Here is a 25,379-nt window from a genome sequence, read left to right on the forward strand (position 1 = left end):
TTGGCATATTAAAATACAATGGTTGTCTTATGTCTTGCTCTACGAATACGCGCTAATATAGAAAGTGAAATTGCGATTCCACTTTTGAGTGGGCGTAGTTAAATGAGGTGGCTGTCTTACACACACAGAACGAAATTCCACGCAATGAAGCTACTAGTTCCAACCAAATTCGAGCCTATTAGACCCTGAATCTTAGTCAAGAACTGATGATGTAGTTTAATTATTTTGAGCCTCAATTCTGGTAAAATTAGAAAGAAAATACATAGCCGACTTGGATGGGGAAATTTGTTCCGACTATAAATAACCGGCGCCAAAGCACAATGTCTCAAATCTTAGAGACAAGGATAATACTATTATATATTAGGCAGAACTCTTAGCGAAAAGCTAATAGACTAACAGAATAGCGCAGGAATACGGGGTACATAGCTATTATATTAAACCACTTTCAATTCCCACTCCTTTCTCCTCAGCGATCTACCCATACTGTCTTTTCCGACTGCCTGTCACTACATTTGATTGCTAACTTCGCCGATCATTTCTTTTATTCGTTCTTTTATATCGTATCTACATATTTCAATCCTTATACCAATCTGATATTTCAAATGTTGTACTACTTGAAGTACGCCGCTGCGGGCTTGGCCGCTGCGACTCTGGTCTCAGGCCAAACGTACACCGACTGCAACCCGATGAAAAGTATCTCACACTCGATAATTCAGAATATAACATGTTCTAATATGTTATAGAAACTTGCCCCGCCAATCCTGGAACTACTGAGTCGAGCCACTTTTTTGACTTCACCCAGAGCTCGGGTCTAGACAAGTGGACCACTACTGCCGGCACCATCAAGACAGGCTCCAACGGCGCCGAGTTTACCGTCGGCAAGAAAGGCGATGCTCCCACCATCCAGAGCGACTTCTACATCTTCTTCGGCGAAGTATCGGTCACCCTGAAGGCAGCCCCCGGTACCGGCATCGTCAGCAGTATCGTGCTTGAGTCGGATGATCTCGACGAGATTGACTGGGTAAGACAACATACCCATTCTCTCCTGTATTTCGTACATCTAACCTCAATTCCTATATCAGGAAACCGTTGGTGGCGACACGACCCAAGTCGAATCCAACTACTTCGGAAAGGGAGACACCACGACCTACGACCGCGCGATCTGGCATCCCGTCTCGAGCCCACAGGAGGACTTCCACACCTACAAGGTCGTCTGGACCAAGGAAGCCACCACCTGGTCCGTTGACGGAAAAGTTCTCCGCACTCTAGCTTACAACGACGCCAAGTCCGGCACCAGATACCCCCAGACCCCCATGAACGTCCGCATCGGTATCTGGGCTGGCGGTGACCCATCCAATGCGCCCGGCACGATCGAATGGGCTGGCGGCAAGACTGATTACACCAAGGCCCCCTTCACTATGTATATCAAGGATGTCACTATTGTCAACTACAACCCCTCTGAGTCTTACACCTGGTCTGACCAGACTGGCTCTTACGAGAGCATTAAGTTCACCGGTTCTACTAACTCGACTTCCGAGAGCTCTTCGACTTCCAAGTCTTCCAAGACTTCTGAGGCTACCTCCACTGCCTCGATGACTTCGAAGACCACTGCGGCTACTACTTCTGGGTTAGTTTTTACTTCCTGCTCGTCTATTGGTGCTATATCTAACAGTTCTAAACTTTGTAGAAGCCTTATCTCTGCTTCCAACACTGCCACACCGTCTAGCTCTGCCTCTGCCTCCGGCTCCAGCTCCAACTCCGGCTCCAGCTCCAGCTCTGGCTCTAGCTCTGGCTCGAGTTCTTCTAGTTCCGCTTCCCCCTCCGCTTCTCCCGCTTTCAACGCGGCTTCGAACTTGAGCGCTGGTAGCTTCGGTTTCCTTTCTATCCTTGGTGCTATCTCTGGATTGCTTTTCTTGTAGATTAGTTACCTGATATTGGATTGTATCTATATATCGTCTGCCGTTGGTAGTTGATAGAAGATTCTTTTTTGGACTTTTCCCGTTCTCTTCTCTCTCTGTTTTTCTTTCCGGTTTATTGATTGGAATTATATATTCCTATCAAAATGAGTGTAGACACTAAGAATATCTAACTTTCCTATTTAGGAGAGCCCACGGGGGTTCGGAGTCACTTCACGTAACTGCGTGCTTTGATTTGATCTCTCGCCCCTTCCACTTCTTCTCATCCCCTTTTTCTCTTCCCCCTTTTCTCCTCTCTTCTCCAAAAGGGTCACCGAGATGGCAACAGCCATTTTTTTCCAATACGTGTTCTTTGCATGTATCTATTCCCATTTCTTCCAGGCATTTTCTACAGAGAGGAAAATACACCATCGCCAGTTCGATTTATCTTCGACAAAAGGCTACGGATACCAGCTCTCGGCGATCGAATCTCACTTTGAGCTGTTCATTTCTCGGCTTTATCAAGGTTAGCGGTCCAAAATGTCGACCCGGGAGATATTCTCAACTCCACGCTCTAGTAGACGACAAGTTGCATAACAGGATCCACGCGCTCCAAAATCCTGTGCCCTCCTTTGCGCGGATAAAAAAAGACAACATCAACGTGGACTGAATCAGAAAGAGATGCAAAGGCTTATACCTTCAAAGCACGGACCAAAGTAAAGTACTCCGTACTAACAGCGTCATCAAACCGGAATGTATCGATCCTTTCACCCTCATACACCCTTGATTACTACTAGACTATTAATTCTGAATGTACCTATTCCTTTGACTAGCTCATACCATAGCAATGCGCATTTAAATCTTCTTAAAAAATGACATATATTGTTGACAAGTCCTATCACAGCGAAAGTCAGACAGAAAAGATTATTCAACATGACAAGAAGCGGTATTCCCATAAATGAGCTACTAGTTAACTACAAAATATGTGTTCTACGCATGTTGCACTCTGCATATTGGCCGAGATGAAGCAGACTCAAATGTTGATACCGCATTGGAAGTAATTCTTTCAGGGAGAGTGAATGAGCGATGAGGTGCCGTCAGGGGATAGAGGTTCTGTGTCGGATGGAACAACGCGCCATTAAAATGCGATGCTTGGTGCAGTAATTCTTCCATCCTCTGTTCTTGACGTCTGCCGCCCTCCTCGATGCGATCGGTCGCAGACCTTTTGAATATTTATTAAAACCAAGTCGGGAGCTAAGATAATGGGTGAGGGCATACCATATGAGCGTACTCAAGAGAAGATTGATCGCATCTGTATGTGCTTCAAGCTTCTGTCGGTATTGACTCAACGACTTCCCTCTGAGATCCCACATAAACATCCGCCATTGAATTTTGACTCCAGTGGTGAATTTTTGCGAGAATTTGAGACCTCTACCTCTATAGCTTCGAGGCATTGGGACAGGCTCCTTCACTGCTTCGCGGTACTTTGCTGTTGCTTTTTCCAGTTCTTCTAGGGTTTGACGGCACGAGCGGATCATGAACCCTAATTGCCCTTGTATGTCGCTAGTATCACAGTATGATCTCGACAACACCGTATCAGAGACTCCCTGTAAGAGGTTGAAAGAACAGTGCAAGCTAAATAAAGTATCTTCGAGTTCTTTGAGGCCACGCGGTGCATTCTTCCGACCAGATGTTGCGGCAGCGAAGAGTCGATAGGTAATTTGACTGCAAATTATGATATCCCCGATTGACAGACCAAACGACATTTCATGTTAAATTGGCAGTGAAGCAGAGTAAGGAAGATTTTAGCCGAAATCAATGACTTTCCAAAGGGGGGAGTCAAATAAAATCAAGTCCATACTGGTAACAAGAGAACTTGTACTTAAAGTTGCCAAAGTTGTGAAGGTCCTTGGAGGCATTCACTTATACTCTGATTGCGTTAGGTGCATGTGCGCCACATGTACTTGGACACATCGTTCTTATAATGAGATGAATATGATTCGGTACTTCACGTATTTCAGGTATCCCTCATGCTACTCTGCATGTTAAGTGTCACATACAGTAATCCTTGTTGGTGGGCCCCAGATAAAATATTCTCACTGGATCACAAATTGAAAATTAAGTACCTTTTATATAGTACCTCTTTACAAAAGATACTTATATGCCCAAAAGTCGTAACCTCAATTTTCTCAACATTCAGACTAAGATAAGTCCTAAAAATGTCGCCGTGTGGTTGTGTTGTTTTGGGTGTACTTTATGTGTATTTTGTTTATTTGATAGACCGTAGCCGCGATTATAATAAAGTATCTAACTATCAACAAAGACAGTCGAACCAAAAGAAATAAGAAAGAGAAAGAAGGGAAATGTGATATAGAGCACATGTACAAATTTGAGACCGAGGCGATGCAAAGCAAGGGAATAATGCAAAGGTTTTGTGTACAAGGCTGTAGCCTAGGAAAAGAAGGTTGTAGTGAATGGAAAATGAAAAGGGAGATCCGGGAAATAGACAAAAAAACTTCACATATCCAACCATGCAAGTTCTGATGTCACCATCACCAACCAAAGATCTCCCCAACACTGAGAGTACTCCAGCGCACACCGCCGACAGCAACGACCATCAAAACAACATCGACAACAGTCAGCACTACCGATCCCATCATGAAACGAGGGCTGAAGATACGGTAGAGCATGAGATGGCGACGGAGATGACCGGCCCACATAGTTGTGGCGAGATTAATAGTCGCCAGATAGAGGATATGTGTTCCGGCGGCCTGTACGACATCGGAGAGGATGCGTGTGGCTGGGTTCTTGTTGGGATTGGAAGCTGGGACACGGTCATGAGTCTGGAGGGGACGTTTCCAGAGGACGGTGAGGGGGACTGCGATGGCGGCTAGGATCTGTGCGCCGAAGGTATTGAGGATAACAAGTAGTGGGGACCAAGGGTATTGGATTGTTGTGAGGGGGATGAAAGCTGATTCCCACTGGATGCTGGAGAGAGTGGCCTGGTGGCCTGTTTTGAAGTAGTAGAAAGAACCGAGGACGCCGAGGATGACGGGCCCGATGGAGGAGTTTGACATTGTTAGGTTGTTTGTGTCGAGGATTTCGAGGAGAGAGAGGATTTGCCAGAGGAGGAGGGCGATGGCGCCTTGGCCCATTGGCTTTTGCATGAGGATGATGGCGAGGGTGAAGTTGATGAGGAGGAAGCAGAAGTGGGTTCCGTAGACGTTGCCGAAGCCGAGGATTGTGACTGTTGTTCGTGGGCCTTGTTGCTGGCCGGCGACTATAGGGGTCGGTGGGCTGTTGGGGTCCTCGGTGGGTTTGCTCACGTTGATGCTGACGCAGGGCTTGGAGTAGAAGTATGCTGCAGTGCCTGCTGCCAACGCGAGGGCGAGGACGAACTGGGCGAGGAAGACGCGGACGAACTTGAGGGTTTCGTTGCTTACGGGTAGCCACTCGCCATCGTCGGCGGCTTCGAGAATCCAGAATAGGGAGGTGGTGAAGAGACCGAAGCGGAAGGCAAAGCCTATCCATAGCGATGCGGCGCCTTCATAGGACTTGGAGCCGGCGTAGAAGGACCGCACGACGCTAGGCAGGAAGAGTGTGACTAGGAAAGGAATAGCAAGTTGCCAAGGTGCGGAGGTGGATGAAGTCGATGAAGCATAGTACGTGGAGCGGCAGAAGGGCATCTGTTCTTCACGGCAGAGGCGGGAGAAAGACGCGATTCGGCCCAGGATCAAGAAGAGAATGGAGTGGTACACACCCAGGATTCGGTCCGTGGTCTGTTTCTGTCGCATAGACGAGATACCCGCGCACACGCCGAAGGTAGTGAGGAAGAACAGAAGAATTTCATCTTCCCAGATAGTGTACGAGTTCGAGGCAAATCCAACAGACTGAGATACGGTAAAGAAAAGCGCAAGCCATCCCCACATGCCGTTCGGAAGAGGCAGGGACAGGTTCGCGGGCTTCTTAACAAGAGCCGGCGTGGCTCCAAGGATGCTTCCAGCAGCAGCGAACAGCACGGTTCCATCGATCATAGACATCTCGGTCAGGCCAGTTAAACCCAATGCAGAACCGGCCACGGCACCAACGCCAGCACCCATGCTTGCGAATTGAAGCAGACGAGATGTGAGTTGGGTTCGATCTGTCTTCAAGCCTCGCGCATAGATGATCAACAAGATAATACTAGCAAAGAGAATTCCAACACCTTGAATCATGCTTGGCACATCAAATCGAGCCCACAATCCACGGCAGATATCAAGAGTGCGACGCTGGTACTTGCGGTAGAGTTCATTGCTAGCGCGAGCAGCGGTCGACTTGGAGGAGAACCCCTTGGAAGCAGACTTCCACTCCTCTTCTGCAGCAGTCCAAAGCAAATCCGATTCCTCGTCATCACCAGCACCTCTAGCAACCGCATATTCGTGCTGATATCTCTTGACCTGGGCTGCAGTCAAACGGTTGACAGTCGCCAAGTTTGCCCAGTTGTTCCCACGTGGGCCAGAGAAAACCTCTTCAATAGGCGAGCCTAGGTTGTTGAATGGGATGGGCATTCCAAGGAGCAAAGACAGCGTCGGAACGAGGTCGATTTGAGGCACGAATCTGTCGCGCGCGAGTTGGGGCGGGAGTAGCGTATCTTTGCTTGTGCGTCCGAAGATGCCACGCTTAGAGTACATCCACAACGCGGCCTCAACCTCGTCATCAGACTCGCCGCCGTGGTCGCCCTTGACGTCCATCCCGTGATCTCCCATGACGACCAGAAGAGTCTTATCATCGAGCGCAGCAATAATGTCGCGAATAACACGGTCCATTTCCTGGAGCTTGGATGCCATGGCAGCATGGTTAGGGCCATATCTGTGACCTGCATGATCTACGCCGAGATAGTGGCCAAAGATGACATCCCATTTCTTGCTGTTCTCCGGCCGGAGGAGCGGGAAGAGATGCTCATTGACGCCGTTGTCGACGGTGTGCAAGTCCCAGACATTGAACGAATCATACGCATGCGTGAGATTGGGATCAAAGTATCCCGGGAACAGCGCCTGCCAGGTATCATCGCCGAGGTGAACCAGGTTCTTCCCGGCGCTATGCAATTGTGCGACAAGATTGTCCTCATCGATAGCGGTTCCGGCAAAGTTGGAGCCTGCGTCCAGGAAGGTGGGCAGGGTTCCAGTGGTCAGACCTTTCAGGCGGTTCAAAGTGGTTGTCGGGGGATCCGCAATGAATGGCAGGAGGAACGCGTTGGCGGGGTTTTGCACTGCGGTCTCATAGAAGACAGGGATGTTGTTGTGGAAGAGGTGGACTGTGTCACTCTCTCCCTTCGAGGCGAATGGTACAGTGAAGTCATAGCGGAGGGCGTCGATTATGATGACAACGGCCTTGTCAAATGTTTTCTCGTGCCAGCAGCCTTTCTGCTGTTTACTCCCCAGGTTTGTGTGTGGTTGGGCCAAAATGCCCTCGAAAGGCAATACGTCGCATGATGATTTGTTCTCAAGGACCATGCGCGTGAGAAGGAACCCTTTCGTGAACAGATAAATACCGGCGACATGCAAGAGTCTGTCATTGATCCGAGGTCAGTTCAGATTTATTTTTCAACGCGTCAAGCGAGCAGCGGGCCTTAAACCTCAAGCTCTGCTAGCCTGCGAGGCTTGAGAAGGAACCACTCACAATATCCACGCCAGAACACCCATCACACCAAAATGTTTAGCCTTGAACTCATCCTCAAGCTCCAGCGCTTTCTTATCCAACAGAGCAGCTTGCTTCCGCTTGGACTGCTCGCTAGCCGATTGATCGGAGCTGCGAGGGGTGGAAGCTGGAAGACCGCTTTTAGGGCCGTTAGGGTTTGGGCTAGCCCCCATAGTCCCTGCAGGTGGTGTGACTACCATTTCCAAGGTCTATTGTATGGTCTCAGGTCGAGGTCGAGGGTAGCCGGCGCGCCAGGTTGCAGGTCTGGCTGCTGGAGGCCGAAGGAGCACTGAAGGGACCGTGACCGATGAATACGGTGTGTATTTCAGGGGCAGGGAAGCCGAGAGCAAGCACGATTGAGCCGATTTAACCGGTTCAAGCGAGATCCATCGAAGTCGGAGAAAAAGTATAGGCGGGGGTCGGAGGAGATTGCGGAGGTCTGTACCCCTTTCTGTGCTCTGTCGAACGGCTTCCCTATATATCAAGAAGCTATAGCATGGACATAGTTTGAAGGAACAATGTATACAAATCCCAATTAGGGGGAAAGCTGTTTAAGAGAAGAAAAATAATTCGTGACAGTCGCGGAACCCACGGGTTGGGGAACTCGGAATCGGCGTTTCTGATTGGCCGGCTGCGGATACATTGCGGAAGTTCCTCCAGGGTCATAATCCTTGCGGGTTTCCTCATTGGACATACGTGTTGTTGAATTGAAAGTTCCCATGATAATGTGACAAGAGAAGTAACAGAATTTTGGAAGAATAAGAGTCACCGTTGCTTTGTGCTCATCTTTGAGCTCTCGGTCTTCAATGTTATTTTCTAGATGCGAAACGGTATCTTCAATCTCGCCAATCCACAAATACCTCGTCTGTCCGGAACCGTTGGGTGCAGGTAGATTCCTTCAGGGGAGTCTGGAAGCCCGTTTTATACGCCATCATGCCCGCCTGAGCAATCATGATCCCGTTATCAATGCAATATCGCTCATCTGTAGCAAAAACAGAGCCACCCCGATCCCGCGCCATAATCCCCATCATCTCCTGTAGTCGCTCATTAGATCCCACGCCACCGACAATGAGCACCTGCTTGGAACCGACATGCGCCATTGCGCGCTCGGTGATCTCAACCAGCATCGCGTACACCGTCTCCTGTAGGGAGAAGCAGAGGTCGGCGCGAGTGGGTTGATCAGCAGGGCTCTGATCAGTCTGCTCTTGTTTATTCAGGCCAAGAGACACAGCCAGTGCGTCAATCGAAGCTAGGATACCAGAAAACGAACAATCCATGCCCTTGACTACATATGGGAGATCAACAAGCCGACTCCCTTTCTTTGCGAGCTGCTCAATATTGTACCCAGGGAACGGATCGTTAGGAATATGTAGCGTGCGTGCAAATCGATCCAGACAGTTTCCGACAGCGATATCCAGTGTCTCACCGAAGATGCGGTATCGTTTATCACTATACGCGATGACCTGTGTGTTGCCGCCAGAGACATAGAGGACGACGGGATTCTCAGCGCCGGTAATCAGACGGCCCATTTCGATATCTAGAACGTCGAGTTATATAAGCCATTTCGTATGAGAGCACATGCAAAGAATAATCCGGTAAAATATTCAATGAGTAGTCGCAAAAGGGTTAAAGACATACGTCCGACACAGTGATTCACTGCAACCAATGGTTTATCCCAAAGTAAACTCATCATCCGCGCGGCAATAGCTACGCTCTGCAGCGGGGCACCCATCCCAGGGCCTTTAGTGAAGCAGATACAGTCCACATCTTGCGGTGACAAGGATGCCTCTTGGAGAGCTGCCTTCACCATCTTGACAACCCATGCCCGGTGGTGACGCGCGGTATCCTTGGGTAGGAAGCCCTCGCCTGGTGGGGCATTGTAGGTGTGTCGAACATTTGCGAGGACCTGGGGTGTGCTGCCATCTGTGGGATGTAGGATGATGCCGATTGCCACCTTGTTGGCGGATCCTTCCATGCCGATGGCGATCATGGCTATTGATCAATGAGGGATCAGTTGACGAATATCTTTGTACCAAATGTCAGTAGTAAAGTTCGACTCTACCGATTGGGATGGTTCATCCCTCAATCTGGCAATTTGTGGGCACCTGTGTGCTTATGTAATACACAGCAAGCACTAAACGTAACGGCCAGACCTATCCATACAGAGGTTCACCGACTATACACACAAAAAAGAATAAAAAGACATGAGAAGAGGACAGATTTCAGATTTGCCTAAATACGGCGAAACATAGGAGGACTAAGTACATACATTATCCAGCTGCCGAGTACCAGGTAAAAAAAAAAAAGGCACATGAGAAAGGAAGTAAAATAGAGGGGCCCCTAAAACATAAAAATAGGACCCCATAAAGTGGGGGGTAAGAAGAGAAAATCAAAAGCAGGAATACTGTCACATGTATATCAGACCCTAGGAACGTAGCAGGGACGAAACTGACATGAGGAACCAGGCTTAAGAAATCAAACGCCAGAAAGCAAAGAGAAAAATCGGCAGGCCCTCGCTATGAACGATCCAGCTTCAATGAATATTGGAATCCAAGCAGTGTGGGTACCCAAGAGTCTGTCCAGAAACCGGGCGTTCCGACGATGTGCTTTAGCGAGACCAAAACAGAAACTGATGGGCATATGTGCAAGCCATGTAGGCCAAATCAGGGAAGGAAGGGTATGTAAGAGGTAGAATCGAAAAAAGGGTTGCCAGGGTACTCGTCATGTTTTGAGAAGTCGTCGAAGGTTGAAGAGAAATTGAGCGCTATGCGGGCGGAATACACGGTCGGTCAATTGGGCGAGTTAGTTTGATCACACGCCTTTACTGATATATCTTGGTCTCTTTCTCCTTCAATCCACCCATCCGCTCAAGGTCCAGAGACTGGAAGCGACCGGTGTCGGTGCTCTGGTAGGGCGGAAGCTCCTCGTGGCAGGGTTCCAAGCCGATGCTACCCGCATCACTAATTCGGACAACGACCATGCGGCCAGAGGTACGTTTGCCGCTGGCATCCTCCTCCTCTGGGAAGGTAATGCGGATCTCGGGCACAGGGCTAGGTGGAGGGCTGTAGGAGTTCTCCATGAGGCTGCGTTTCTCATCATAGACAAGCACGGAGTCATTTTTGTTCGTGGAGATAGTTAAACGGCGTCTGTTGAGAGACTCTCCATTATGAACTGGGAGCAAGTTTTGCTTCCGAGACTGACGCTTGCGGCGGAGGATGAGCAGGCCACCGACCAGAACGAGGGAGAGCAGAATGAGAACCAGGAGGGCGATGAGGAGGTCGACCATGGCGTTTGAGAGTCCGCTGTTGCTGTCATCGCGAGCAACGATACGGGGGAATAGGTTGTTCATCTTGTTGATTGTTGATTGTCGGTTGTCGAGGGTTGGATTTTCGATACCGGGTTTGAGAAGTGTGTGATCGGAAATCGACAGATATGTATGTGATCGTCGAGTTCGGATTCCAAAGAAGGTCACGGAATTAATCCGGGGAAGTAAACAGTGAAGCGCGATAGAATGTGCGTGCAGATTATCGGTCACGAGATCGTGTCGAAAAAAAGACGAAGAATTGGAAACGAGAGTGAGTAAGTTAAAGAAAGAATGGACAGCAAGGTGGGCCGCTGAAAGAGTGAAGCTGGCACCTGCGAAGGAAAAGAATGGAGGGGATGGATGAGAATGAAGGGAAAACAGAAAAGGGAGGAAGGGGAGAAGAGGAGAAGGGTTGTAAGCCTAGAACGCTTTGCTATTGTTAGTGTAGAGCTAAGCTATTCAGAGCTTAGCGTCGTTCCTTGGGTGTTGCTCGGGGCCTCTTGGCCGCAGGGGTCAGCCAATCACACCCGATTAGTGCCTGGAGAACGGACCCTCCGGAGGCTATTTGCGCACTCTCATTCGTCATGTTGCTCCACCGAACTATGCCTGTTTATTTTGGTTCCCCTGAGGCCCACGCTCGTGAACTCGCATAAATATATGAAATCCGGAGTATGTTGTACATACTTTGTGGTATATATGTACATCATAATCTTCAAAGTAATGTTTTATAAAATAAAAAAAAAGATAGACGGTCACGGCTATCACTTAGTCTGGTCTCACAAACGTCAATCACTCGGATTTTGGTTTTGACGCAATAAAACAAAGGTAATTGTCTACATAGCATCATGATTTGTGCTTTCTCGAGGCTGATGCTCGTGCATAACTATGTTGAAAGCAGGAAATGAGTGTTTCAAATATCTGTGGAGGGAGATTAGATTTCATTGCACCTGATCTTCGAGACATATAAACAAAGCCCTAGTACGCGTGAATCAACATAACAGCTTGTATAAAAAAATAGCAGCCATTGTTTATTGATAAATAAACAAAAACAAGTAAGAAATGAATAATTTATTTTGAAACAGTCGAGTTATCATATCATATATGTGAAGTTGACTTGGTTGTTGAAATAAACCGAGGTGCGTAGACAAGCACCGAAGATCAACCGTGTTTAATATGTTGTACCTTTTTCTATTGTAATCAGTACCATAATTAATATCTAAATTCATTCCGATAGGACTGTTTAAAAATAAAGTAATCTGTTAGGCTGGGATGTCTGCCTAGATGGATATATATAAATAGTAATCACACGGTGAAAATATATATCATAATGGAACAAGCAATTCTGAAGAAATCTTCTGGGTTATAAGTAGTGGCAATAAAATACAGAGTAAATATCTAGACACCCAAAAAATAAGATCATTATAGCCAGTGTTTGCCACATGTTGGAATCAATCGCCTAAACTGCATGTATCCTTTTTACATGGATTTTGCCGTCACATCGGGGACACACAGCACACGGGCACGCGGTCCCAGTCCCACAAATAAAGTGCTCGGTTTCACACAAGTACTTGTTGTGAGGCTTTCAGTTCTTCCAGTTCTGTTTTACTTAATTAGTAGGAGGATGGAGCTAGGAGAGCTATTCCTTCATCATATAATAAGCCCTGAGCGTGATCTTGGGGCGACGGCCCATGCTGCCTGAGGGTATTTAATGTACTTTTCAAATCTTCTTTGACCAATATTGTAGGTTGATTTGCAAAATTTAACCTGATTAGTGGCCTGTACTTTAAGTCCTTATATGTGATGTGGGCGTTTGACTAGTGTGCTGACACACAAGAGACATTAATGGAAGTGTATACCGGGCTTTCGGGATTTGATTTAAAGCTAACCTTGGAAGCCACTTCCTCCAGCTGACAGAAATTTGCCATCAATTCAAAATGTTCGTAGGCTAGTGTCGATGTTCTAGTGGTGATTTGATGCTCTAATGAAACTCACCCCGGGCTTCCATTGATACTGCCAAGACCTGACACTCGAGATCAAGAACACAACCAACACCACGTCGCTATCGAAATTGGTCAATTGCTCTGACTAGAATGTCCTACGCTATCTTGGCGTACATCGTAGTGGACAGACTCTGCACCATTTTCAATGCGGTCAGGGGCCGCCAACACACAAATTCGATACCTCACAAAAGTCGGAGAAAGGTCGATCATTACAGGAAAAGCAACAACCCAGTACCCGGAATCTGGTAGCACGGCCAACGCCTGATAGTCTCTGCAAGCCGGCGGTCACCGCGCTCGGAGCTACGAAGTGTGCCTCAGTCTACAGGAGTTGGACGCAAGGTAGGCAGTGCCCCTCAAAGATCAGATCCGGGGAAGGTTTCTGCGAGTGATAGCCTGACACTTGACCTGTGCAACCCCTGTGCAAGGATCCAAAGGCGAGTATCCTTGTCAGACTCTCAGGCTCTCCCTTTGTCAGTCGATGTCTCGGCCTTTTTCCAATCTCGCCGGGAGGGATTACACCGCGATGACTGGACACCGCAACGTTGACGGCAAATGTTCACCAATATACGCTAGATGACGACCATTCTTTTTTTTTCTTTCTCGTCTGGGTTTCCACTATGGGCTTCTGACTCAGTCAGTGAGCACTTTGGTCTCGTCATTTAACAGGCTCCCACACTTTACCCACATATTCATCCAAGGGTCAGTGTGACGATGCGCCGAAGCAAGGGGCTGGCCGAGTCTACGGAAGTCTACCCAGTCGAGAAGCTTTTTTATGCGGATAATTCGTCTGGGTCTGGGACCCCTCAAGGCCCGAAGCGTTATTCTATCGACGGCCTCGCGCGAGACTATTGCACAACTCGCAGTTGGAGTTTGACTTGATCATTGATCTATTGAGAGTTAAAATCAAGGGATTGAAAAGCAATACCAATACCCGCGCACGGCCACGGATGAAAAACAGACAGAACATAAACAAAAATCCCCCCCAAAAATAAAAAAAATAAAAAACAGTCAAAACAGTCAAAACACAAGAACGAAATGAATTCCCCCTCACCCCATTGAGTTCCTGACCAGGCGGAGAAAGCAAGCCAACGAGACCTTGCCAATCCTGGAATGGCAGGTAATCCGCAGGTAATCCACAGTTAGGAAGGTGGCGGCCCTTGGCTCTTTCTGTTAAGAATGTTTCCGGATCCAACCGGACGTTATACATTTTAAAGAGGAAAGAGTATTAATTTCAGATCTAGACTTGATAACATCCCAAGATAGGGCATAGGTATAGATAGAGTGTACCTTACTTTGTGGTTAAGACTAAAGTGGGAGGGGCTTAGTGGGCCCGATCGGACCTCCAGGAAACCTTCAATCTTTAAGATAAGCTGTTGCCGAGAATTACAGTAAAGCTTCATTTGGTATAAGGTAGACCACATCGGCTTTGAAGCTGACTACAATGTTGCTTTTCCCTGATTTTTTTTCAGCGAAAAACCTTCTCATGTTAGGCACCGGCTCCATTCGGGAGTATGTTCTGCCTATATAGAGGTTCCATGGTCAACACGATGCCAGGCAGTTCTTTAATGGAGTGGATAGGAACTTTTGGCCGAAGTGTTAAATTTCTCCAATTGTGACTTCAGGTTTGCCCGTTCACCCCTAATATATGGCCCATTCGGTACTGTTCCAGGGACTATTTGTTGGTGTATTAAGTTGGACCATGGGAGATGAGGCGACTATTTACCTAATAGGGCAGTGTAGAGACGGGTTGTATAAAGAAGAATATAATGTAATAGATGTAATAGAATGAAGTTCAATAAAAAGATGTATACTTATAAAAAGTAAACAAAGTATATACAAAATATATGATCTATACTTCATACTCTGTCACAATATGATGTACAGTAAAAACAAGACAAAGAGATGGGGCCAGGCTAAGAAAGAAGCGCCGGGAGGCAGATCGCGGTGACGGTCAGATACGTGCGCCATAAACAAATGGCTGAAAAGATACTTGGGTTTACCGCCAAACTCTAACCTAAACCCAGTATCTTCATATCCTGACCAGGATCAATTTATTCACATGGTTATGGTATTACGCGGCAATACAGCGGCTGATCTGCCTAAGAAATCATCTTTCTTCTTGTTATCTATCCAATTGACTCTGATTCGGATTCTTTTTTTCTTTTCTTTTCCTTCTTCTCTTTTTTTCGTGTGACTCTTTTTTTTTTAATTGTCTTCCTTTTATTTCAACCGTCTCCTCTTTTTTTTTTTGACCTTTCCTTTTTTTCTCCCTCCATCACCGCCTCGAATAAACCAACCCACCCCCCCCCCNACAAAAAAAAACCCTTGGGCTGTCATGCTGGCGCCTGTGTGACAGCTGGACTACATTAATGCCGTGCCTTGTCTCTCGTCCACATTCCCTTCCATCGATCCACTGAATCCCAGATTCTCATCCTACTTGCGCGAGCGCATTCCATTATCCTCTCTTAGTTCCTCGAAAATCTTCCCCCCTCAGACATCTCAAACCACCCCTTGCCTACGCCAATCAATCTAGGGTCCCCCAACGTTCTGATTACCATTCTCGGGGATCGCCTCTCCACAAGGCACATGAGGACGATCTGCAAACTGGGAGATTCTTGGAGCATGCACGGAGCAGAGTAACGTCGCGGCGCCTCCTCAATTCTGAACACTCCGGCTACCAACTTGCAACCCCACAGCTGCAGCAAACGAAAGGGTGATAATAATCGTTCCAATTCTTTGTCACCTTGCATCTTCTATCACTGTCGGGCTCGATCGACCTTCCTGCCACTGTCAGCATTTCTCGCCTCATTCAGAGCTCGTCGCTCTTCCTCCCTTCCGTCTCCCTTCCTCTCTTGCTCCTGTATAATCTGTACATGTCCTGGGTTCGCCTTTGAGCAATACAGAAGACAACATTCGTTTTCTGCATTTCGCTCTTTCTTGTGATCCCTTCTATCCCCTCCTTTGGTGAGCCTTCCCTTTCAGACACTAGCATACCCCAAGTGCCCTTGTACCTTTCTCCACATCTGGCATCCCGTTGCAACATCTCCCAAAATGGCCCGAACCCTGCTAACAAGGGCATCTTCTTATCGCAGTCTTATATTCCTTTGTGTACGCCGTCTCTGGTGCCTGGTGCCCGTTTGCAAATACTAGTCGACACAGCATCGGCCGATCGTCTCAGCTTTGTGATTTATTACCACGAGACAACACTCCGAACCACCTACAAATAATCGTCGCCGTTCGAGTACATATCGATTTACTGTTCTGCCGATCGGAGATTTCCTGGGATGGCTTCTACCATGGCCGCAAATACAACCAGCGTACACAACGTGAGTGGCACCATCGGTGTGGATTAATGGAATGTCCATAATAACAGCAAATCTAGGCACGATCCAACCGGGCTTCCAACATGAGTTCATCCGGGATGAACGACCGCAACCGCGGATCACAAGGCAACAGTGTCGGTAAGGGTTTCGGCCCTAGCAAGGCTAGCTGGAAGAACAACATCTGGGGTGACTCCAACCTAGGAGGATTCGGAGATGGTGAGTGATCGTACACCAATTGCGACTTGGACTATGCTGACGCAGCTTGCAGAACAACACCTCAGCGAGACTGCATTCGAAGGGAAGTCGGGATCAGGTTCCCTTCTCTCCACCTCGGAGTCAGATGGCTGGTCGGGACGTGCCAACCTGCCATGGAGCACTGTCAATACCAACCCCTCATTCCAGAACAGAGGCCTCGCCACATCCCCCACCCAGACTCGTGCAAACGACCGCAGCGCTCCTGCTATCAACGAAGCTAGCGATAGCTCTTACTTTGCTCTACCCCGCACCACTGGCATCAACACTACCGCTGGCACCGCAAGCCACCGACCCTACCTCAACGCTGGATCTGAGGGTGTATCCCCGTCCGGAGAAGGCATCACCTTCGGTGGGTTTGCTGGTCGACGTCAGATGAACACCACCGGTCTCGGTGGCAGCCCTGTTGGGGCCACATTCCCAGTAAAGGCCGGCTTCGCCAATCCTCTTGATGGTGCAAGCGGAGATGCCATGGGTGCTCCAATGGGTATGGCGTCACTGGGATCTGGAATTGCCGAGCATATGTCTCCTCCCCAGGGTCGCAGCGCACTATCGCACGCCTCTCACAACTCCGCCTCTTACACCACCCAACGTCCCCCCCACTCCGCTCATCCCTCTTTCTACTCCGACAATCACAGTGTTGATGGCCGCTACAGCGGTGGCTCGATGGACCTCAACGCTGGATTCAACAAGCTGCAGCTCAACGAAGCTAACTACGCCTCCCAAGCGGCTCAGCGACCCTCGTTCGTTCCTCACGCATCCTTTGATGGCACGTTCCAGCGCGGAAAATACCAGAACAGCGAAGACGCTTATCAGGCTCTTGGATACACCGCAGAGGCTGCACAGGAGATGCAGCTTGCTTACCAGGCACGATCCCGAGCTGCGAACACCGGCTCCATCTCACCCTCAGACTATGCCCGCATTGATAGCCCTATCTACACCGGCGTAGACGGGGCTGCCGCTCAGTACCGCAACGCAGGTGCGAGTGAAAGCCAAGTGGCAGCCTTTGAGCGCAGGCTCCGAAATTTCCAGGAGCAGGAGCTTGCCCAAGGTTCCACGCGGATGCAGTACCCTCCTTCTTATGATTTCCAAGCTTACCAAGCTTCTCGTTTGAACGCGATCTCCGGATTTTACCCAGTAGGTAATCTCAGTGGCCTCGGTGCCGCTGCGCTTGTTTCACGCACTCAGCGCGAGCATGATCCTACCCAGGTTGTCCGCAGCCCCCTGCTAGAAGAGTTCAGGGCAAACAGCAAGGGAAACAAGCGCTACGAGCTGAAGGACATCTACAATCATGTGGTTGAGTTCAGTGGTGACCAGCACGGTTCTCGCTTCATTCAACAGAAGCTTGAGACCGCAAACAGCGATGAGAAAGAGCAGGTGTTCCGTGAGATCCAGCCTAACTGTCTTCAGTTGATGACTGATGTCTTCGGCAACTACGTTGTCCAGAAGTTGTTCGAGCACGGTAACCAGACCCAGAAGAAGATTTTGGCTAACCAGATGCGCGGCCATGTTTTGGCTCTGTCGACTCAGATGTATGGATGTCGAGTGGTCCAGAAAGCCCTGGAGCACATCCTGACCGATCAGCAAGCTGCGATGGTCAAGGAACTGGAGAACCACGTCCTCAAGTGTGTTCGTGACCAGAACGGCAACCACGTCATCCAGAAGGCCATTGAGCGTGTTCCTTCGCAATACGTCCAGTTCATCATTAATGCCTTCCGCGGCCAGGTCAACAGACTCGCCGCCCATCCCTATGGCTGCCGTGTCATTCAGAGAATGCTTGAGCACTGTGAGGAGGTCGACCGCCAGTCCATTCTGGCCGAGCTTCATGCCTGCACTTCCAATCTGATTCCTGACCAATTTGGCAATTATGTCATCCAGCACGTCATCGAGAACGGGGATGAGAAGGACCGCACTCGCATGATTGACATTGTTATGGGCCAGCTCCTTGCTTACTCTAAGCACAAGTTTGCTAGCAACGTGGTTGAAAAGAGCATTGAGTTCGGTGCCGAACATGAGCGTATCCATATCATCAGCACCCTTACCTCTATGAATGACCGGGGCGAGAGCCCTCTCCTTGGTCTCATGCGTGACCAGTACGGCAACTATGTCATTCGTAAGTTCAACCCCATCCTTCGTTGTGTGCTATACTAACACCACAACAGAGAAAGTGCTGGGCCAATTGAAAGATGTCGAGCGTGAAGCCCTCATCGATCAGATTAAGCCCCTTCTCAGCCAGCTGAAGAAATTCAGTTATGGCAAGCAGATCGTCGCTATCGAGAAGCTCATTTTTGACCCCAACGCCCCTGCGACTGGCCCTCTCTCTCACACTACCTCGACCACCCCCCCTCACTCTCACAAATCCTCTCCGCAACCCGCCAAGCGGTCAATTCCCGCTGAACAGCCACGGGCCCCTTTCATGGGAAATGCCCCACCCACACCTCCCCCGACGGATGCCCAGACCACCGTCGACACCACCCTCGAGTCGAAAGGCCTCGCTAAGAGCACTGTGACCTCGGTTTCGAGTCCCGAGACAGGCAACACCGGTGTTACCGTCCCGGTCGATGTCACTAGTGCTCACTAATTCGTTGCACACTTTATCTTGCTCGTTTAACATAATCTTTCTAATCCTGATTTGATCTGAGCCGAGTGACTTCTTGTTCTCTATCTAATATGGGGCGTATACATACAGGGGAATCAGGCGGGATATATGTTACCAGCGTCTATGTGATTCTCCCCTACTTGATCATGGATTTGACGGCGCAACAATGAGGGCCTGGAATGTCTTTATTTCTTTTTCTCTTTTTCTTTTCTTGTGTTGATCTCGATCTCGATCTCGGACCGCCGACTTATTTCTTATCTTACCTTATTTGTTCTTGATTCTTTTCTTGACATGTTCATTTATTCTTACGATTGTGCTTGTGAATCATTGTCAATGTTTCTCGCTACGAGATCCAGGTCCGAGAATCGATATGGCTCCGGCGTCTTTGTTCTTTCCACTTCTTCCATTTATTTTTATTTTGTCACGGGGTTTTAAGGCTGTGATGGGGGAAAATTGGCAATCGGCTCGGAAAGGGGGGTGGGGTGGATTTGATCTTTCGCTCTTCATGATTTTCCGAGCGCATATGCCCATAGCATGGAGTCCCGGACCTTCCACATTCACATTCGGATCCAACAGAAAATACGAGGAAAAGAAATCAAATCAACCACTTTGCACAGCAGTTACCTTGTGCCATGGCATCCGCATGATCTACCCAGAACCACCTACCGCTTATTTCTTTCACCTATTTCTCTCTGCTATTCCTTGGCCAAACCAACATATTTCAAGTCATGGCTATGATTCCTGATCTTTAGCTCTACGGCTCCCTTTTCGCATTAAGGTGTTCTTATCAAAGGTGTTCTTGCTTCTGCGCTTCTCGGTCACCATGGAGATTCTGCTTGGCTGTGGGGTGCTTGTTAGTTATAGCCCCCGCCGATTGTGGATTTCGTGCTTATTTCCGGGTTGCCATGTCGATAATTTCGTGGTTTTTCTTTTCTTCCTCTTGCTAGTGGCTGTATTATCAATGCATTATGACTTGACTTTGACTTTGCTCCAGTATCATTGAGAATGATGTAGATTTGAACTAATTCGCTCATACATCGTAGCTTGTTTCCGCTAGCTCAAACCCGTAATGTAGAGTATCAAAGTACATAGTGGTCATTGTACCTTGGCAAACCATCCCAAACAGACATTCGAAGACACCCAAAGAGACATTGAAGACATCTCAAAAGCCAAGTATGTTACAGTTTCTATGGACTGCCGTAGTAATTCCAACACGTGACCCGTATAGATCCTATCACACGTGATCACAGTCCCGTGATGCCCGATAAGACGGCGCATTTTGATAGAGTTGGAGCGTCTGCACTTCTACTTCTACTTTGACACTGTGATCAGCATTGTCTCTCTGTGTGTCAACGGATACAAACCCTCGGCGTCGACCAATCCACCGGTTATATCTGAACTTTCAATACGAGCTCGAAAGAACCTACCTCCAGAGTCAGCATCAAGATCAGCTCCGAGCTCTCTCCATCCCGCAAAACCAAAACCTACAAATCTACGACAATAATCACTACCACAAAACCACCACACACAATCATCCACCAAATAATCTCCAAAGAGATCCCACCAAATACCCACCAAATCAAACCCCACCAAAACCAATTAACCAACAACCACAAAAATGTCCTCCAACGTCGGTCTCACAACCCCGCGCGGCAGCGGAACATCAGGCTACGTGCAGCGCAACTCCGCCCTCCTCAAACCCCGCAACACAGGCTACGGCGCCCCCTACCCACCGATCAGCGGCGCGAATGGCAGCGGACCAATGGACCGACCATTCAAGCAGCGAATGCCGGACAAGCAGATCCTCGAGCACGACCGCAAGCGCGCGATCGAGGTGAAGGTTATGGAAGAGCGTGAGCGACTGGAAGAGGAAAACGAGCGGATTGAAGAAGAGGCGGATAAGAAGAAGAAGGGGAAGAGTGGAGCTAAGAAGGAAGAAGATGGCGAGGCGGATGAGGGGGAGAAGGTTCTGAGTGAAGAGGAGATTGATGAACGGTGTGATACTCTTCGGCAGCGTTTGTTGGTGGAGCTTGAGGAGGATTTGAAGCGCGGGGAGTCGGGATTCAAGAAGCCTTTCCCTGGATCTGAGGCTGGGGCTGGGAGGGATAGGCGCAATCTTAAGTCTTATCAGGTTCATGAGCTTGCTGAGGCGAAGATTGAGGAGACGGAGAGGTTGCGGAGGGCTTTTGGGTTGAGAGAGGACCGGGAGACGGGGGAGATTTCTAGTTCCCGGGATTATCGGGAGAAGAGGAGGGATTAGATTCGGTCTTGACTTCTTTTTCTTTTCTATGCTTGCTTCTGCGGCTTCTTTCTTCTCAAATAATGGTGTTGATCGGTGTTAGGGTTTTGTGGGATTATCATGGAAATAGGGTTGCATGAACAAGTTTCTTTTCTTTTCATTGTTGTCCATGTTATGCTGTACAATCTTCTTCGAATGCAAAAGAAATGAACAATTGGATATCATAACCTCATCTATAATACACCAAAACCAGTGCCTATGCAACAAACTTTTCAATAACCCAACCCTCCTTGGGATCCTTCTTCTGTACAACCTTCTTAGCAGGCATCGGCCACCCAACACCACCCTCATCACCAACCAGAGAAGGAATAACCCAGCAAGATCTGCGCGGCGGCACACCCTCCATAGCATCAGCCTTACCAATCGGCTTTCCATACTCAATAAGCGGCGTATCATGCGCAATTGCCGAGAGTTGCAACCCACTTGGCGCAACAAGCGGGAACATTCTAATCTTAGGCACCTGATCCGAGACCAGCGAAGCAGAAGACTGCTGGAGATGCGAGTAGGTGATAAACTTCGGCATTTCCTTGGGTGAGAGCTTAGCAAGTAGCGAAGACGGATGCACGTAAACAGCTCGTTCCTGCAGATCCTCTCCCTTTCCATCCCGGGAACGGAAGAGCGTCAGGTAAGGGACGTCAATAGCGCGACGGGGAGCACGCGGGTTCTCCGGCGGGACGGGGGCTTGGTCAGCGCGGATAGCGACGTGATCAATGAAACCTGCAGTGACGATCTGCTTGAGAGCCTTGATTTGCTTTGATGACGGCTCCGGAAGACGGGCTTCGTAGGCGGGGACTAGGCCTGGGTTGTTTGAGCGCACGATGTCGGTTAGCTGGCGACGGAGCTGGGTTGCTTCTTTGAAGGCCTTTGCGCGGAGGAACATTTTCTCGCTGAAGGCGTCACCGTCGGAGGCGTAGCCGTACGCGCAGATTGCAGAGAGGGATTTCAGAGCGTCGGAGGTGTCGTCGTGTTTGCTGAAGAGGCGTTGGGCGCGGGCGTATGCCTTGTTGCGTTGGGCGCGCTCGTCGTCTTCCAGACGGTCTGCGTTTGTGTAGACCTTGCGTCTGTCGCTGTCGCTGTCACTGTCGTCTTCGACTTGCTTCTTGGCTGTGGTAGGCAGGGGTTGGTTCGGGTCGAGCTGGTTCTCTGGGACGAAGAGGTCACCGACTGCTAGGGCTGCGACTAGGGCGATCACGTAGGGCATGCAGCCGTGTTGGTGGCCGATGTGGAGCATTTTGCTGAACCGGGGGGAGAGGGGGTATGTTGAGAGACGACGACCGATGGGGGTTACCTGGCCGTCGGCTGTGAGGGCGCCAAGGTTCTTGAGGAGTTTCTCTGCTTTTGCGAGACCTTGGCGGCTCGGGGGTGTGGGGAATGGGAAGTTGATCACGTTGTGAAGACCCATGCTCTTCATCTGGAGGACGACGCCTTCGATGGGTGTGCGGAGAATTTCTGGGTCGGTGTATTCGGCGAACTCGCCTTCGTAGACCGCAGAGGAGTACATTCGGTAACAGTGGCCAGGCCCTGTTCGACCAGCTCGACCAGCTCGCTGGTTTGCGCTTGCCTTGCTGATCCAGCCGACCTGGAAGCTCTGGACCCCAGTGAAGAGATCGAACTGCTTCTCCTTGGCGCGACCGCAGTCGAAGACATACTTGATACCGGGGATGGTAAGAGATGTTTCGGCGACGTTGGTTGCGAGGATGATCAGTCGGGAGTTCTCTGGGGCTGGCTCAAACACCTTCATCTGTTCTTTCGTGGGAAGTTGGGAGTATAGAGGTAAGACGTGAACGCGGGTTGACGAGTCCATGGCCTCTTCGCCTTCAGCAAGTTCGAAGCCTTCGTCTTCCTCTGCGTCATCCAGTCCGGTGATCTCCATGTCACTGTCGTAGTCATCATGTCCTGGGTTCTCCATCTCGGTGCCACCCAGCTCAAGGTCCTCTGCTTCCAAAGGAGCCTCAGTAGCCGAGAGCTGCACCTTTGCCTGTGTCGTGTCTTCCCGCTGAGTAGGTTTGAATGCCTGCTTGAGACGCTTAGAAAGCTGCCGGATCTCGTTCTGGCCAGTCAAGAACACAAGCATTCCACCGGCAGGTAGTTTGCGGTGTCCACGCGAGACCTTGCGGAACGCATCTTCAACGTAGTCACGCTGCGTTCGGCGGGAGAAATGAACTGCAACTGGGTATTGGCGACCCTCGGCTTGAACCAGGGGGGGCGCGCCATTACGGAAAAGACTTGGGTTCTCGGTGAAATCCGAAATACGGAGAGTGGCCGACATGATAACGACCTTCAAAGGCGTGACAGACGGGTCCTCCTCGCTCAGAGACTTGCGTAGGCCCACAATACGACTGACCATTCCAATCAGGATATCAGTGTTGACGCTGCGCTCGTGAGCCTCATCAATAAGAATGATAGAATATTTGCGAAGGGCAAAGTCATCTGCGATCTCTCGCAGAAGAATACCGTCAGTCATGAACTTGATTGCTGTCTTCTTCGATGCCGTAGACTCGAATCGGATTTGATAAGAAACCTTCTCGGCATGTTGACCCAATTCCTGAGCAACGCGGTTCGCCATACTCACGGCCGCGACTCGGCGAGGCTGGGTGACACCAATTAGACCCGGATTAGGGCTACCTGGGGAGCCGAAGCCGGATTCAAAGAGGAACTGGGGAAGCTGGGTTGTCTTTCCACTTCCGGTGGCACCCCAGATGACGACAACTGAGTTGTTGTGAATTGCCTCCATGATTTTCTGTTCTTCGCCAACGACAGGGAGTCCAAGACGGGCGATTTGAATTTCCTCCGTGCGGTCAACTGCAACACTGTAGGCCTTGCGATTGGGATCGCCATGAGTTACTTGAAGCTCTCGAGGGAGAGGTTCTTCTTGTCTGGTATTGTGGGTTGCTGGCAACTTGGATGGGTCAAACACCTGCTCTTCCTCGGTCACGGCTCCTTCGGTGGGTTTAAACCCTGCGGCTTCGTTGATCTGTTGTACCGCCCACGATTTGAAGGCTGACTGGCGAGTCTTGAGCGTTGGCTTATCTTCGTCCATTTCGTCGTCATCGTCGTCATCGTCTGAATCTTCTGAGTCTTCCTCATCCTCGTCCTCATCCTCATCTCCGGAAATGTCCTCGGAGGACGAAGTATCGTCCTCTTCCTCTTCAATATCACTTCCGGACTCCTCGTCCATATCGTTTTCATCTTCTTCATCTTCTTCTTCATCTTCTTCCTCCTCACCCGAATCAAAGCCCTCCCATGCAACCTCGGCCTTGACTGGTGCAGGTGAAGGTGCGGGTTTCTTCCTCGGTGCGCGCTTCCGCTTCTTTAAAACAGGGAATCCATCAGCTCCTAGCTCTAATGGTCGCTTAAGTCCACTTCCAGCAGCTGCCTCTTCTCGTAACTTTTGTTCATTGGGATCTGTTGCGGGATCAGACACTTTCAGGTGGATGTCCGAATCGTCGGTATCATATCCTGAGATGTCTGCGGGAGCATTGTGTTTCGGCGCGGAAACGGCCGGTGCAGATACGTCGTCATCCTGTCTCTTACGCTTGGAAAGATCTCGGGAACTTTGTAAAGACGAAGTGTCGACAGAGGATTGCGCTAGCTTTTTCAACAATTCGATATTTTCTTCCTTCTTGAGTTTGTTTTCCTGTGGGAATGTTAGAGCCGTATCTTCCTATTGCGGCTATCCACATACAATGTATTTGTCCAAGCGCTTCTGCTTCTTTGAGGACATCTGAGGATGCTGCTCTTGAAGCTCCCCCTTCAGCTTCTGTCGCCGTGCCTCTTTCTCATCCTTGGAGACGGGCTGGAGCTGTGCGACATTGGTATCGGCCGACTCGCCGTCTGGGTTTTGGCGGTGCCTTTGTTTTCTTAGACGTGGTGTAAATTTAGGCGGCATCTTGGATTACCGCAGCCACTCTGGCTGAGAAAATAAGGTAATTGACTGAGTATGCAAGCTCTGCGATCCAACTGTTTCTTCATCAAAAAAAATTAGGGCGGTCGGATATTGCCGGCTTGGCCCGAGGCGGTGAAACTAGCCG

The 25,379-nt window shown here is 49.4% G+C and overlaps 6 protein-coding genes across 6 annotated transcripts; 3 read left to right on the top strand and 3 right to left on the bottom strand.

The window, feature by feature from the left end:
- Positions 1–602: 602 nt before the first annotated feature.
- PEX2_025520 (glycoside hydrolase family 16 protein) lies at positions 603–1,919 on the top strand (the record flags this gene model as incomplete). Its single annotated transcript, XM_016739827.1, has 4 exons — positions 603–693; positions 744–1,021; positions 1,083–1,627; positions 1,688–1,919. The coding sequence occupies 4 exons, from the start codon at positions 603–605 to the stop codon at positions 1,917–1,919; spliced, it is 1,146 nt and encodes a 381-aa protein (XP_016596650.1).
- A 2,528-nt stretch (positions 1,920–4,447) lies between these two features.
- Positions 4,448–9,561, bottom strand: PEX2_025530 (mannose-ethanolamine phosphotransferase GPI13; the record flags this gene model as incomplete). Its single annotated transcript, XM_016739828.1, has 4 exons — positions 4,448–7,442; positions 7,554–7,780; positions 8,432–9,108; positions 9,210–9,561. 4 exons carry the CDS (start codon positions 9,559–9,561, stop codon positions 4,448–4,450), a joined length of 4,251 nt encoding a protein of 1,416 aa, XP_016596651.1.
- An 831-nt stretch (positions 9,562–10,392) lies between these two features.
- Positions 10,393–10,920, bottom strand: PEX2_025540 (uncharacterized protein; the record flags this gene model as incomplete). The annotated part of the gene is made up of 1 exon (XM_016739829.1): positions 10,393–10,920. The coding sequence occupies one exon, from the start codon at positions 10,918–10,920 to the stop codon at positions 10,393–10,395; it is 528 nt and encodes a 175-aa protein (XP_016596652.1).
- Positions 10,921–16,159: 5,239 nt separating this feature from the next.
- On the top strand, positions 16,160–19,031 carry PEX2_025550 (mRNA-binding protein PUF3; the record flags this gene model as incomplete). Its single annotated transcript, XM_016739830.1, has 4 exons — positions 16,160–16,201; positions 16,258–16,414; positions 16,467–18,563; positions 18,613–19,031. The coding sequence occupies 4 exons, from the start codon at positions 16,160–16,162 to the stop codon at positions 19,029–19,031; spliced, it is 2,715 nt and encodes a 904-aa protein (XP_016596653.1).
- A 1,636-nt stretch (positions 19,032–20,667) lies between these two features.
- cwc21 (U2-type spliceosomal complex subunit CWC21) lies at positions 20,668–21,309 on the top strand (the record flags this gene model as incomplete). Its single annotated transcript, XM_016739831.1, has 1 exon — positions 20,668–21,309. One exon carries the CDS (start codon positions 20,668–20,670, stop codon positions 21,307–21,309), a length of 642 nt encoding a protein of 213 aa, XP_016596654.1.
- Positions 21,310–21,544: 235 nt separating this feature from the next.
- PEX2_025570 (ATP-dependent RNA helicase ECM16) lies at positions 21,545–25,237 on the bottom strand (the record flags this gene model as incomplete). Its single annotated transcript, XM_016739832.1, has 2 exons — positions 21,545–24,985; positions 25,034–25,237. The coding sequence occupies 2 exons, from the start codon at positions 25,235–25,237 to the stop codon at positions 21,545–21,547; spliced, it is 3,645 nt and encodes a 1,214-aa protein (XP_016596655.1).
- Positions 25,238–25,379: the final 142 nt, after the last annotated feature.

The sequence above is a fragment of the Penicillium expansum genome, assembly GCF_000769745.1.
Source record: "Penicillium expansum strain MD-8 chromosome Unknown contig68, whole genome shotgun sequence".
Taxonomy (NCBI): domain Eukaryota; kingdom Fungi; phylum Ascomycota; class Eurotiomycetes; order Eurotiales; family Aspergillaceae; genus Penicillium; species Penicillium expansum.